The sequence below is a fragment of the Carassius auratus genome, chromosome 23 (genome assembly GCF_003368295.1).
Source record: "Carassius auratus strain Wakin chromosome 23, ASM336829v1, whole genome shotgun sequence".
In the NCBI taxonomy this organism is placed as follows: domain Eukaryota; kingdom Metazoa; phylum Chordata; class Actinopteri; order Cypriniformes; family Cyprinidae; genus Carassius; species Carassius auratus.
The window spans coordinates 15216326-15230302 of NC_039265.1; the positions used below are offsets into that span (position 1 = coordinate 15216326).

The following is a 13977-nucleotide window of genomic DNA, read 5'->3' on the forward strand; positions in this document are numbered from 1 at the left end:
ATATCATTCCGGCACATAAACAGAAGCTCCGCATTAAACGAGACACGCAGGGCCTGGAGAGCCACGTTCAAGGCAGCTTCTCTGTCATTCCCGGCGTCCTCCGCCTCACGCTTCTGAAAAGAAACAGGGCTTGTGGGGCCTTTGATGTGCGAGCAGATAAAAAGAAGAAGCTCTCTCACTCTTATTGTTAAATCTGTTTAGAATAGTTTCTTGACTTTTTCGCAAAGCTTTTCTCCTTATACAGTAAAAGCGTTACGGCAATTCCAGCTCTGCACTATTTCCAGTAAAAAAAATCTTGTCAGCATTACAATAAACAGGACCTCTTAAAGAAAACAAGTTTTTGCTGTGATCATCCCCACCGTTGGTTTAGTATTCAGCACTGACAGGCGTCTTCGGCGGCCTGAAATAATAGCGTTTTACCGAAACGAATCAAATCAGTGAGGTTTGCTGTTTGTTACACCTATTTTTCTTAACACGAGTGCCGGTCTCCTGAGTGGTGGGAGGGATCCCAGAGGAGAGGCTGTTCTTTTATCTGCGTCCCTTCTGATTCTATCGCACTGCATGCTATCATGAACACAAACGACTTGAAGTAAACAGCAGTTACCATAGCGATTTCCATTGTTGGTCAGAGCCGAGGCATATCTATTGCCGGGCATGTATTTAATGCAGCAGCTACTAACTGGTTTACCATCATCTTTTTTTTTTCCTTCCTTTTTTTGAGCTCCGGAGAGTCTCATTAGTGCCCTGATCCTCTCTAAAACCTCAGATCTCATCTCTAGACAAAGATGTCTTTCAAGTGCGCAGCATTATTTTTTTTTGTAAAAGTGCTAACTTTTTTTTTTCATATTCAATTTATTATAATATTTTATTTTTTATTATATATTATATTAATGTAATATTTAACATTTAATATACATACATGAATGATTTAGTTTCTTATAAAATTGTCGGTCACTGACAAATAGTTAGCATTTACTCACAAATGCACATTTTTATTATGGCGAGTGCTAATTTTAGATGCTGGGTGTTGACAATGTGTGTTTTGATTGTTAAAAAGAAGAAAAAAAAAGAAATGCACATAAATTGTGGGTAATGGAACAAGATCGCTTCTCAGGGGTCATTTCCTACAAGGAAAAGCGAGATTGCAATGCAAAGGAAATCACTAGTTAAAACGTGAAATACTGAGCAGGGTAAACAGTGAATGACCTTTACTGTTACGCCCAAATGACCTCAATCTTCCTTTGGAGGTGATCTGAAAAAAATACTTCAGAATTTATGTTCCCGCTTCCTAATAGTTTTTGCAGCTGATATTTTTATTTTTTTCCTTTTTTGGGGGTTCAAAATTGCCGTCCGCAACTGAATGACCTCTTAAACCCGGGCCTTGCAATTGTTTAAAGTAAAAATGAGCACATCTGAGGCATTTAGGTGCATGCGGTGCAGCGCAGAGCGTGCATAATTCCTCAGCTCATTGTTTCAGAGAGGAAGTGTTGAGTGTAAATACAGTAACTGAGAAAGCATGTGCCGGGGGCCACAGGGTGCACGGCACATCTAGTAAGTAACGGGCTTACCTCGAGTCTCTTAAAAAGCACATAATGCCAAAAAAAAAAAAAATTGATTTCAATTTTACACACTTTCCAATCAAAAATGATGTGATATGTTCTCATTAAAGCATCCATTCCAACCTAACCAGCTTTTGTATTGACAGCTTCATGTGATGTTTAGAAATAGCTCATCTCAAGGCAGCGTCTAACTACCAGCTAAAGCGTTCCACAGACCGTTATTCGCCCCGCAGGTTTCCCATTCTTTATTTACTGCATGATAAACATCTAACGTTACGGGCGGGCTCGATTTTAAGCCTGGAAAACCTATTAAAAGTGAACTTTGCTAAATCTTCGCATCAGAAAGGGTGACTTAGCAATGAGAGAATTCTGCCCTTAAAAAGGCATCTCTGGATATGGAAGGACCCAGAACAGCTGCAGGGGGGAGCTGACACGGGGAAAGATATTATAGATAGCACATTGGGGTGAAATAGCAACCAGGCCAATGTGGAATCTCCACATGCAGATTTCCGTAGAATTACTGAAACACTAAACCGTAGAAATTCACGCTGCTATAAACTGGAAATGCTCTGGTTGTGCGGCAGGTAAAATGGAACGAGTCTATTGTGAACCGGAACCGTGTGCGAATGATCGGTTCCATTACACTCTCAACTGTCTATATTCAAGGGGGATGCACAGGAAGTGTGTACTGTATATCTGACTCTCAAACCACTGTTGATCTTGTAAATGTCTACTGAAATGTGGTAAAAAAAAACTGTTGGTGTGGTGGTCTTCTGCACTGTATAAGCAGGTTTAGGGGCTGACGGCGAATTTGAGTGACAGTTGTAGAGACTAAAGCAGGTTGAGTGAAGGGAGTTGATGTGAGGTGAGGGGGTGGCAGCTTTTTTCTCTCTGTGTTTGTCACTTTTTATGCTTTCTGTCTCTTTCTTTCTGCTTCTAGATGTACTGTCTTATAGTCTTCATTGTTCTCGTCCCTGCGCTGAGTTAAGGCTCACATTGGCAGGACGCTGGGCCTCTTTAGGTGAAGGGAGCGTTCAGTCAGTGTTAGGCTATGTTCAGGATTAAATCTCTCCATAGTGGTGGCTTGACACACTGTTGGGGGTCTGATTAAAATCTAGTTTTTCTTCTTTGTTTGTAGGAAGAGATATTTCTCTTGTTCCCTTTCTCACCTTCTCTTAGGTGTGAATGACATCTGCAACTTACAGACACACATGATGTTTTCTTTATAATTCTCTATTGTTCTAGAAAAGAAGTGCCAGTGTATCAAAGAGTAGCAGCAAACAAAAACAGGTTTGTGGTATTTTGCGTGAGGCATTGTGGTTAGCTTGAAGCAGTGAAGGATGGCTCATCAGTGAGTAAACAACTTCCACAAATCTTGTTTTTAACCACTAAAATGTTCTTTCTCCTTTCTTTCTTTTTTTCGTCAACAGCTGAGAGGAGTTTATGCACTGAAAAGACCTCAGGAAAATCCACAATGGCCGCCAAAAGGAAAGGTGGCCTAAAACTGAACGCGATCTGTGCCAAGCTTAGCAAGCAGGTTGTGTATGACGGCAGCTCCCAGAATGCCGAGGGAGACTCAGATTTAGTGGACAACAGCGAGCGGGGCAGCTTGCACTATGATGAGGGCGACAGGCCTGAAAGCGACTCCCCAGAGGGCCTGACCCTGGGCCAGAGCCTTGAGGAGGACCAGAAACGGCGTGAGGCCATTGAGAAATGGGTGAACGGCGAGTACGCCGACGATCCACAGTCCTTAGACGGGGGCGAGCACAGGGGACTCAAACCCAACAATGGAGACGATTGTCCCCCTGAAGGTGTTTATATGGTACAGCCCAAGGGCTGCAGCGATGAAGAAGACAACGCAGAAGAAGCTGACACCATGACAGGCTCCCACGAGGGCAGTTATCACGAGGACAGGGACTCTGAGGGCAGCACCCCACACAAGGACGACAGCTACCAGCCCACCACTGAAGCACCACCTCGCCAAGCCCCCTTCTCTTCGCCAGGTATCACCTCTTTCTTTTAGGATGATGTCATTAGTATGCATAGGTATTTGTATGTTACATTTGCACACACATTTTCATATGTTTGTGTACAATATACATATACATACTATACATATATATCTTTTTATTATTTTGAGGTGTCCCCTGATAAATAGGTTCAATACTCCCAATCTCATACTGGGATGAAGAGTCTGAGAAATTCTTTATAAATGAAATCTAGATAGAGATAGATAGATTAACAATAAAATGCTATGTTAAATAAATGTGATAACTTTACAAAACATGACATTTTAAACATTTGATTATTTATTCAAATAAAATAAAACCAACTTTTTAATTTCATGAATTTACTGTATTACTCTACGAATCTCGAAACATTTGGATCTTAGATGCTGTTAGTACGTTGCTTGCATTTCAGTGTCTAAAAAAACATGTAGATCTACACTTGACGTACAGTGAAAATATCTGCGAATACTATACAGATCACTTTGTTCAGTATTTTTCTCTTTGTAGCCAAAACAAAGTGTGCATAAGCAAGATAAAATCTCTCCTCAAAGGCTTGCCGGCTCAGTTTTCACAGGTCTTACTTCACCTGTGTGCTTTGCAAGCATAATTACAGTGACACTCTGACAGGGCCACAGCTACACAAGTGCAGTTCTTGGAAAGAGAAATGTATAACATAAAAAGAGTAACTGTTGCCATTCGCAAACATACTATATAGAAACAATCTGCATTGGGGAAACTAAACGGGAACTAAAAGAAGAAATTCATTTTTAGCAGAGGCTTATAGAGACTGTGGTGTGTAGCAGCCGAGGTGCCAAGACTGCAGGTCAGCTAAGCTTCATATTACACCCAGGATTACACTCTGACTCTTTGATTTTCTATAAGCTCACAAAACGTAGCTACCACCCGGACCCAGTTACATAGTAGACCAGCTCTGCCGAGACTCCAGGTATCTATCAGTTCAGGAGATTTAATCCTAGAGATTCAGAAAAATAAAGTCTTTAGTATACCGAGTGGCCTTTAAATCAGCATGGAAAGAAATTAAGACTGCATTTATTTCTGTGTTTGTAACAAAGTCATCTAGATAACATGAGGCACGCTCTGCCATCCTTCACAAAACAAAGCAAAGCAAAATCTGCAGAAACTGACACAATCTCCACCTTAAAACGTCTGCGAACTTTCACCTCTGACTATCTCAGGAGGACTGCAGTACCCGACAAAGGTACAACAAGACAGAAACTATGCTAGATAACAACAGGAGATAAGAGTGATATCATTTTGTTTAAAAGACAGTTCTTTTCTCAGATAGCTACTGAAATCAGGTTAAGCTGGTGCTTTTTTGTTAAATGCTTTCTTCTTTCTGTTTTTCTTCTGCCTCATGTTTTTTTTTTTTTTTTTTATCTTACGGTAGAAGCATTTATATGCTTGTGGACTATCACATAGGTAGGGCCAAGAGTTTCTCAGAAAATCAAGTATTTTCCGGCAAACATGAGTGCTTTGTGGTTGTAATCAGTCATTTTGTGTTTATTTCATGGTCATAAAGAAAGCTGTCTGTAAATATGTGTTTGTGTTGTACACCTTTGCTTTCATTGAGCCCCGGCTGCGTCTGCATCTCAAAATGAAGAAAAAGCGTTTGAAGACTGCAGTGTGCAGACATTAGTCACCACTCTTGTCTTGAGTTGTTTTTCCCTCCTCTCTCTCTTTGTTGATTGTAACTAGGGCATCTATACTGCCATGTTACTGAGCGGCTCACAATTAAAATATTTTTTCTTCCCTCGTGCTGCTGTCTTTCAAAGGCTGATGCGGAGCGCACATAATTATGCATATAAACATAGTGGCTTAATTATCTCTCACAACATCAGTGACAATGTAATTAACAAACATCGCAAGATCAATGAGAGAAACTGCGACCTTCAAAACATTTAACTCATCACATCAGGGGACTGAGCAGAATCCCTATCAGCATAAAAATCACAGAATGCCTTTCCCATAACAGTCAAATGCATGCCATGCTTCCCAACCAGGCTAGGCAATAGATCATGTCTACATTTCAGTGCATAAAATATTAGATATTTTAAATAATGTTTTTTTTTTTCACTCTAAATTTTTAGAAATATTTTTGAGAAATAAAAACATACATTCATCCATAAATTAATTTATAATTTTTAGTATATAATATTTTTCACTTCAGAATAAATTCTAATAGAATTAAATTTTACTTCTATGAATTCTAACCAAAGATGTTTGGTAAAAAATCACAATTTAGCTATATTAGCTAGCTAAATAAATTAAGCTACCTTTAGTTCTGCTAATCAACAGAAGCTAATATCATCCACTGTTAAAATATTTGTATCTTTAATGAGTGTTTTCTTCATATCACAGCTAATTTTATTTGATTTATTCTGAAGAGAAATGCAGAGGTATGTTTTGAAGTCTACATCTTTCAAAATATAAACTTTTGAGTTGAGTCTAAAACTGACCGAGTTTAAGATTTCAAAATCAGCATCAGAAATGTCCGTTTGAGAGCAGTGACAGTGTTGTCAGTGGACCCTTGATAAGTTCATATATATAGATCCTTACAAGTATATCCTTATCATCACCACCACTGGAAGACAAAATCAGCCTGCTTCTGATGGCCATGTTTGGTCAACAGAAAGGAGATATAATGCCCATTTGTTATCACACCACGGAGGGAAAAATGTACCTTAATTGCCTCAAACGTAGACAAGGGCTTTGTCACAGGCTGGAATTTGCCAGTATGAAGTGGTGAGATTAGGAGCACTTCTTTTTGTACTCTCCAGTGACACGAGGAAAAGAGAGAGAGTGCTGGGAGTTCAGCCAGGCAAATCGCACCTTTCCCCCAAAGCCATGGCTTTCCAACCACATGCACATGACATCATTTGGAGCGTGTGAGATAAGGATGAGGGGGAAAACTCATTTACATGCTGTTTTAAAAGGTTATCTTCTCTTAGGTCCTGGCATAATGTGTGCAGTTTAAGTCCAATCATTCTCCTGACACTGATAGTCTATTAAACGCATGCAGAGCCGCCCACTGGCATGCTAGACTTCTCGTCCTGTCTACTGTTACCACCTGCTACTACTGTGGCCACAGCTATTACTTTTCCTGTGTAGTACAACCGACATCTCTTCTAATACCAACAGATTGATCTCAAAATGAAAAGTGTTAAATAGAAAGTTCTCCCTATAATTGGTATTTTGTCATCATCTGGTTTTTCTTTGTCCATGGAACACAAAGTAAATCATCTGAATAACTTTGTTTGCATTCCACGAAAGAAGAAAAACTGAAAAGGATTGGAACAACACAAGTTGATCATTTTGGTTGAACTATCCCTTTAACAGTATAGGGGCTGCATGTCATACAGGTGACTTTTGACACTAATAATGCTGATGATAGACCATAACACTCGGATTTCGGTCAGAAAATGAAGGGAGTTTCCCAGCTGTTTGAAAAAAGGTATAGATGGAATACGTCCAATTGCCCAAAGCAGGAGAGTCTTTGATCGCTGCCCTTGGAAAATGTTCAGGGACAGAGATTAAAGAGCCGGTCCTGACTTTAAAGCTGTGTAAAAACACATGACCTGACAAAACCCTTCTAAGCAGTCATGACCTATACTAAAATACCATCACTGGATGCCAAATTTATAACTGAAGCCTTGCTCTGCCAAACTGAAGTTCTGGAGATACGTACAGTAAGTAATAATAGCTCATTATTTTTACAGTTAATGTTTTATTTGTGGCCGATTTAGCAGTGATTAAACTGAGGCTAATTAACAATAAATGAGTGTACTTTGTCAAAATGTAGTCAAAATAGCATTAGAGGCACGCAGATCTCATCTAGCAATAGCTTTCAGTGCTATTTTTACCATTTTATATGTATATCTAAAATATACAATACACTTATCTACAATAAATACATAATTTTAGTAACATTAATAAACATTTATATATATATATATATATATATATATATATATATATATATATATATATATATATATATATATATATATATATATATATATATATATATATTGTACTCTATTTGGTAAACATGGCAGTAATACTCCAAGCCAACAATGAATTAAGAAAACAGTTAGATGTGGAGACCTTTAAGGACTGTCATGAAGCTCTAATCTTTAAGCTTGAGATGAAATGATGTGCTAAAACACAGTAGAAGCTGCTAAAATGATGCATGGCAAAGCGTAGGGAGTTTCCTCTCAAATACCTGATACATTTCTCTTAAATTTTTCATGCCCTTTCGTTCTCCCAGATCACTTTTCATACTGATGTAGCACGGCTAGTACTAGCCCCAATGCAGCAATGGAAATTTGGGGATTATTTTACATGCTGAGAAGGAGATGTGAAAAGCACGGGCAAGAGACCGATTTAGCAATAACATAGAAATATGAGACCAAAGCTGAAATATTTTAGTATTAATTACCATGGCCTTAGCTAATGTTACCTCTAACCGTCTCATTTGCCCAGCAATGAAAAAGGCAATCAAATAAATGGAAAAAAGGTCTGGTGGAGGGCAGGGGTCCTGGCAGGGTGGAGAGGGAGTTTATCTGACACCTCTGTGAAGTTGTCATTTAGAGCCGTGTTCTAGTCCTGACAGACAAACTGAGACAAGATGAGATTTTTTGCATTCATCTGCTGTGGTAAACACTATATCAGAGCCAAGAACTAAGTGCACCGGTGCCAGAGGAGTTTGTGTCCCTTTCTTGCTCACACACATGCACAAAAGACTCTGAAAGGGCTATAATTTAGCCTATAAAAGGCTGGTTAAGCAGCAGGGGACGCTTTCAACCCAAATTGTCTCCTTTTGACCAGTTATCTGACCTCCCTCCAGACATATATGACAGCTAATGGTGCATTATTTCACTATACTGCATTTAAACTACACCTTTATCTCATTCTGTTCATCTTATTGGTTCATCTTGCTATTTTATTTCATTTTATTTTTGATAGATAAAAGGAAATCTAAGTTTTGTTTTTTTTTTCGTATAGGAGAGGCCTCAGCACTACGTGATTATGCCGCCAACACCATGACTGAATTCTTACACATGTTTGGCTATGATGACAAGCAGGGTAGGGATGAGCTGGCCAGGAAGATCAGCTTTGAAAAACTGAAAGCAGCTACCTCAGATCCCTCCTCCCTGAGCAGTGAGGAGGCCACCCGTAGAGCTCGCTTCTCCAAGTATGAGGAGTACATCCGCAAGCTGAAGGCTGGGGAGACCCTGCCCTGGCCTATGCACACCAAGCCCGAAGAGCTCAATTCCAAAATGGAGAAGAGCACTGCCCTCATCCAGCCGGCCCTCACGGGGTCAGAGGGTCAGATATTTCCATCCGGAATGGACCACAAACAAAGCTCGCTCAACCCAGCCCCAACCAACCCATCACACATCCAGAACCTGGCCTCCCGCGCCTCCAAGTACGATTACTTCATCCAGAAGCTGAAGATGGGCGAGAGTCTCAGACAGCAGAACGGCAATTCCTATAAGCGGCCCTCCAAGTACGACTTGGAGAATGTCAAGTTCCTGCACCTCTTTAAACCCGGCGAGGGCAACCCTGACATGGGCGGCGCAATTGCCTTTAAGACCGGCAAGGTCGGTAGGCCGTCAAAGTATGATATACGAAACATCCAGAAGCTCATTCCTGGGAAGGTTGATCCTCCGATGATGCCGAGCATTCTCCCAGCTACGGCAGGAACCCCAGGAACACCAGTCATCAATACAGCTGCTCCTGCGGGGGTCGTGGGACCTCCCGGGACCGTAGACCAGGCGGGCCACCTCGGCTTTAACACTGACCACATGAAGTCCAGCTTCTCCAAGACTGACTCCATCACTACTGGAACCGTCTCCTCAGTCAAGTAAGGCAATCTCTGAAAATTTTACTTAACTGTTTAAACGTTAAACTGACAGGAAATGACTAGAATCCTGAGACTTGTGGGGGGGTCAGTAGACCTCCGTTGGCCTTAAAGTCAGATTGCAAGTTTGTAGGGCCTTGCTTGGCACTCTTTCTGTGAGTTTCCTGACCTTGTCAATGGTTCAGAACCTTAAGGCTGTTCTCCAGCAGTGCCTGGGCCATCCAGCAATGTGGCCATGTGCAAGCACACACACATACAGTGATTTGTTGTCAAGACCACCCCTAAAGAGACAGATTAACCCCAGGTCATCCCCTGCTGGAGCTGCTAACGTTTTTAGTCCTGAGTTAGTGCTGCTGAACTGCTGCCACCTTGTATACTAAATGCTTCACGCAGAGTATAATGTGCTACATTATGAATTCCTCCTTTTGAGTGCTTATTCAATGAAGGTGGGATGCTAAGTCAAGCGGTGCCACCAAACCCAGACTTCCAAGTAACTGGTAAATCGATGAGAATTGTTTTTGAAGCAGGATGTCCTGAAAGCCGTAGTCATCCCTCATACAAGAGCCAATCAAACAAAATAAAATGCACGCAGCCATTTTCTGGCTTTCTGACACTCAGCACACACCCACATCTTTGCATTTGTGCTCTCTCCAAAAACACACATAAATAATTTATGCATTCAAAAACATTTTTTCCCCTCTGTGCTTTCATTGTTGGGAGGCCATGCATCAAAGCGCACATATATACCTCCCTGATTCATTCCCAAACCAAATCACTACTCCATCGAAGAAAATGTATATTGATAGCCCAAACTTTGAAATGGCTCATAAGTAAATACTGCGTCAGTTTGTTTTTATTACTGATGGAATGCATACCATTAATCCTTTTCTCTTTTTTTTTCTGTGCTATGATAGGAACGGCCTACCTCCTGAGAAACCTGCCACAGAGGACGTCAATGTGTACCAGAAATATATCGCCAGGTATGCAAATCCTCACCCTCTCAAAACTTCACGACAACATTCTTTAATCGAGGACATATTTTATGCCTTAATAAACTAGGACGTAGATTTGCGAAAATACACTTTCTGTGCGGACGATAAATTACGCCTAAGCACGCCAGGTTTATGGACTAAGGAAAATTAATTGAATTAAAGGCTGGAAAGTGAGTAATTTTTTTCCCCAGTGTCAGTTTCCCTGCCAGTCCCAAAGCTGAACTCTGTAAAATCTTGAGCAAACAGCATGAAATGTTTTTGAAAACATCGGACACATTAGACTGCCCTGCATGTGCCCGTGTGTCATCAGGCATGACTGCACAGATAGTTGAGACTTTCATTTCTAATATCTGCACTTCAAATGAAGATACTGAATCAACTAAATGACAGGCACTCGTGACTGCAGACAAAGCACGGAGATAGATGCAGCGCACTCCAATATCGGCTTCTGTTTCCTTTTGTCGCGCCAGTAGAAAGGTGATTATCATTTGTTTATTTATTCTAGTCTTAAAGAGAGAAAAAGGCGCGTTTCAAAAGGCAAAGTGGCTTTGGCGTTAATGATTACTCTCCCAAGCCGTAACATGAAGGCCACAAATCAAAGCCCTGGCACTAACAGACACACACACATCCTTGTGCACACACAAAAACCCTCCTTGGACTGATTACATTTTGCAAGAAGATTTAATTAAGGAATTTTTAATGAGGCTTCTGCTGGCACTGCCAAGAACTGTTTTGATATTTGCACTGCATAATGCATAAAATTTGTCTAAACATCTCGGCAGTTGATGCGCGGGGAGGCAGTAGATAAGCCCAGATACAGTTTCAATTTCCGTGTTGGGAAAAAAAGAAAGGAAAGAGAGGAGGGGAAAAAAGAAAAATGAGGACTCATAAAAAGGGCAAATGCAGCCTGGTGTATTGGGGGGTTGTTGAAGGGGTGGGGGTGGGGGGAATCATCCACGCTAATGAGAGAACAGTCGTGCTAAAAAGCAGCTTTGTAAACTTGTCTACACCCACCTTCCCCCCCACAAAAGGGGAAAAAGTTCTTTATCTCCTCGCGCTGCTGCGGTTTGATGTTTAAAGAGCTTCCCTGGTAGTGTTTAGTCACTGTTTTCCCTCCTAAATGCTTTTATGTACCCACCATTGCACCAAACTTTGATCGGCGTGTCTCTATTGTAAGGGGAGATGTGCGGCAATCTCTGTATCATGGCGATATTAATATTTAATCTGCCGCTGAATAGCAGCGTGGCCCATTAGCCCCCTGACGCGGCAAGTGGGAATTGTCCAGAGGCAAAGTGATACAGCCGGGGTGGGCTGCCATCCCAGGGGGCTTCTGTGTACATAGGAACAGGAATGTTTGAGTGCGACGCAGAGGGGCTGCTAATGGTGGGTGAGTTTAACACGTGCATCTGTGCTGGTGCGACTGTGTGATACACCATACCATAGCCCGTGCTCTAATCTCTTTTGTAAAAGAGTTGGTTCAGCCCAAAATAAAAATTATGCCCTCATTTATTCACCTTCATGTCATTCCAAAACTTGAGTGGAACAAAAAAAGAAGACATTTTCAAAACATTATTCTGGCCATTTTTTCCCCATGCAGTTACTGTGAATGGGAATTGAGGCTTCATGGATATGGATTAGAAAAATGGACCATATGACTATATGTTTTGAGATTTAAATCCAAACAATTGCTTTGCATGAGAAACACACAAACCTTTCAGTGTCATTTTTCATTTCTCTGTTCAGCGAGCTGATGACTGCTGTGTTCGGATCAGTGAGTCATTGAGTTGAACTCAAAAACCAGATCAGTTCAGTCTGTGAACGAATCATTCATTCTGAATCAAATTTAAATGATTCATTAAAACAATCCAACTCAAAAACCAACAAACCTGATAGTACTACCTCTCTCATTAGTGCACCTTACATTTTAAAATACCTCTAAAAACACTTTCAAGTGGCTTCAGAAGACTTTTTTATGAAACTCATACTCTCCCGTCCGCATTGAGTGTAACTGCATTGAGAAAAAAAAAAAATTGTTCAATGAAAGGAAGAAATCAAGAGGGTTGTAAAGGACATGTAGGTGAGTAAAAAAATCTTTTTTAAGTCAGCTGATCCTTTAAGAAGCAAACAAAACCACCCTAAGCACCTGCCCCCTCCCCAGTCCTTCAGAACACCACCCACGTTTAGCAGGTAGTGGATTCGCCATTCAATTAGCTTAATGAACTCAGCAAAGTGATTTGTAAAAGCAGTCTAGGGATAATCCAGGCAGTAGGGGGAAAAAAAATTACTTCGCTTTTTCTCTACTTCAGCAGATGGTGCTCTTGGCAGCAGCGGTGCGAATGTTTATTTGTGTGTTTTGAGCTGTAATTGGAGGTTTTTAACAGTCATCATCGTCAGGGTTATAATCAGCCTGTAAACACTCAGGAAATGTGCCTCTTTAAAGCGCCGCCAATCCGCTGAAGACCGGGCGAGTCAGTCGGCGAGAGTGAAGAGGAGGAAGCTGCACGCAGACACACTCAAACCTTTCTATTAGGCCTAACCTTTCCCTGATTAAAGCATAGGCTGTTAACCTGGAGAACCCAACGCTGATTTGGCAGGGCTTAAAGCACGAGCAAATGAGTGAATTATGTCGGAGGTTACAGTTTAATAAGAGTCTACCTACTGCCTTTGAAGGCAATGGAACTAATTTGGTGGAGATTGCTGTGGCTGGAGAGTGAATTGCAATCGTATGGTCGAGGAAGCGTAGGCCTGTTTTCTCTATGTGTTTATAGTTCCTGGTAATGACTCTGAGCTCCGTGAAGATGACTCTGTCAGTGTTAGGGCATCTATCAAGCGGAGATAAAAGGCTAAATTGCCCTTTTCAAGATCAGCCCCCACATTGTTAGAGGTTTCGTATATGGAATAGAAATAGCGAAAATCTACACCAGTTTCAGTAAATGCGACTTTCTTTTTCTCTTTGAAATTGATCGCTTTGTCTCACTTGCTGTTTTATAAATCGTGTTTATCTTTGTGCTCAATGTGATAATAATGTTTGCATTCAGGATGCTCGGCCAAAACACTAACAATGACACAAATATTATATATCTGTCTGATTGTAGGTTCTCTGGGAGCCAACACTGTGGCCATGTGCACTGTGCTTACCAGTACAGAGAGCATTATCACTGCATGGACCCCGAATGTAACTATCAGGTGAGTAAAACAGCCGCAAGCAGGGTTCAAAACTAACGCTCACCAAGTGCTAATGCAAGTAAAATGGCCTATAACTTTCTTAGTTCACCCACTTTTTGATGATAAATGAAACTTTCAGCCAGTAATTTTTGCAATTCAACACACCTAAAGGTTAATACACTCACTGCTTAAAATCCAAGCACCTGGCTTCTGTAAGGATAACCTCATAATGCCAAGAGTATCACAACACCAGTTTAAAGCTCACCTTAACTCTTTCCCAATCACTTCCTGACAGGAGAGAAAGATAACTGTTAGAGGAAATGACTGAAGTGTGCCAGGGTACACACAAGGAAACAGCCAAACAAAAC

The 13977-nt window shown here is 41.0% G+C and overlaps 1 protein-coding gene across 5 annotated transcripts in view; it reads left to right on the forward strand.

Moving 5' to 3' along the window:
* The window catches only part of casz1 (castor zinc finger 1), a 78145-nt gene that overhangs the window by 41168 nt on the left and 23000 nt on the right, over positions 1 to 13977 (forward strand). For all 5 annotated transcript variants that reach the window (XM_026200054.1, XM_026200055.1, XM_026200057.1 and 2 more), the window contains exons 2-5: positions 2990 to 3562; positions 8594 to 9455; positions 10367 to 10432; positions 13540 to 13630. In XM_026200054.1, the coding sequence (XP_026055839.1) occupies positions 2990 to 3562; positions 8594 to 9455; positions 10367 to 10432; positions 13540 to 13630 (1592 nt within the window). The remainder of the gene's footprint in view (positions 1 to 2989; positions 3563 to 8593; positions 9456 to 10366; positions 10433 to 13539; positions 13631 to 13977) is intronic.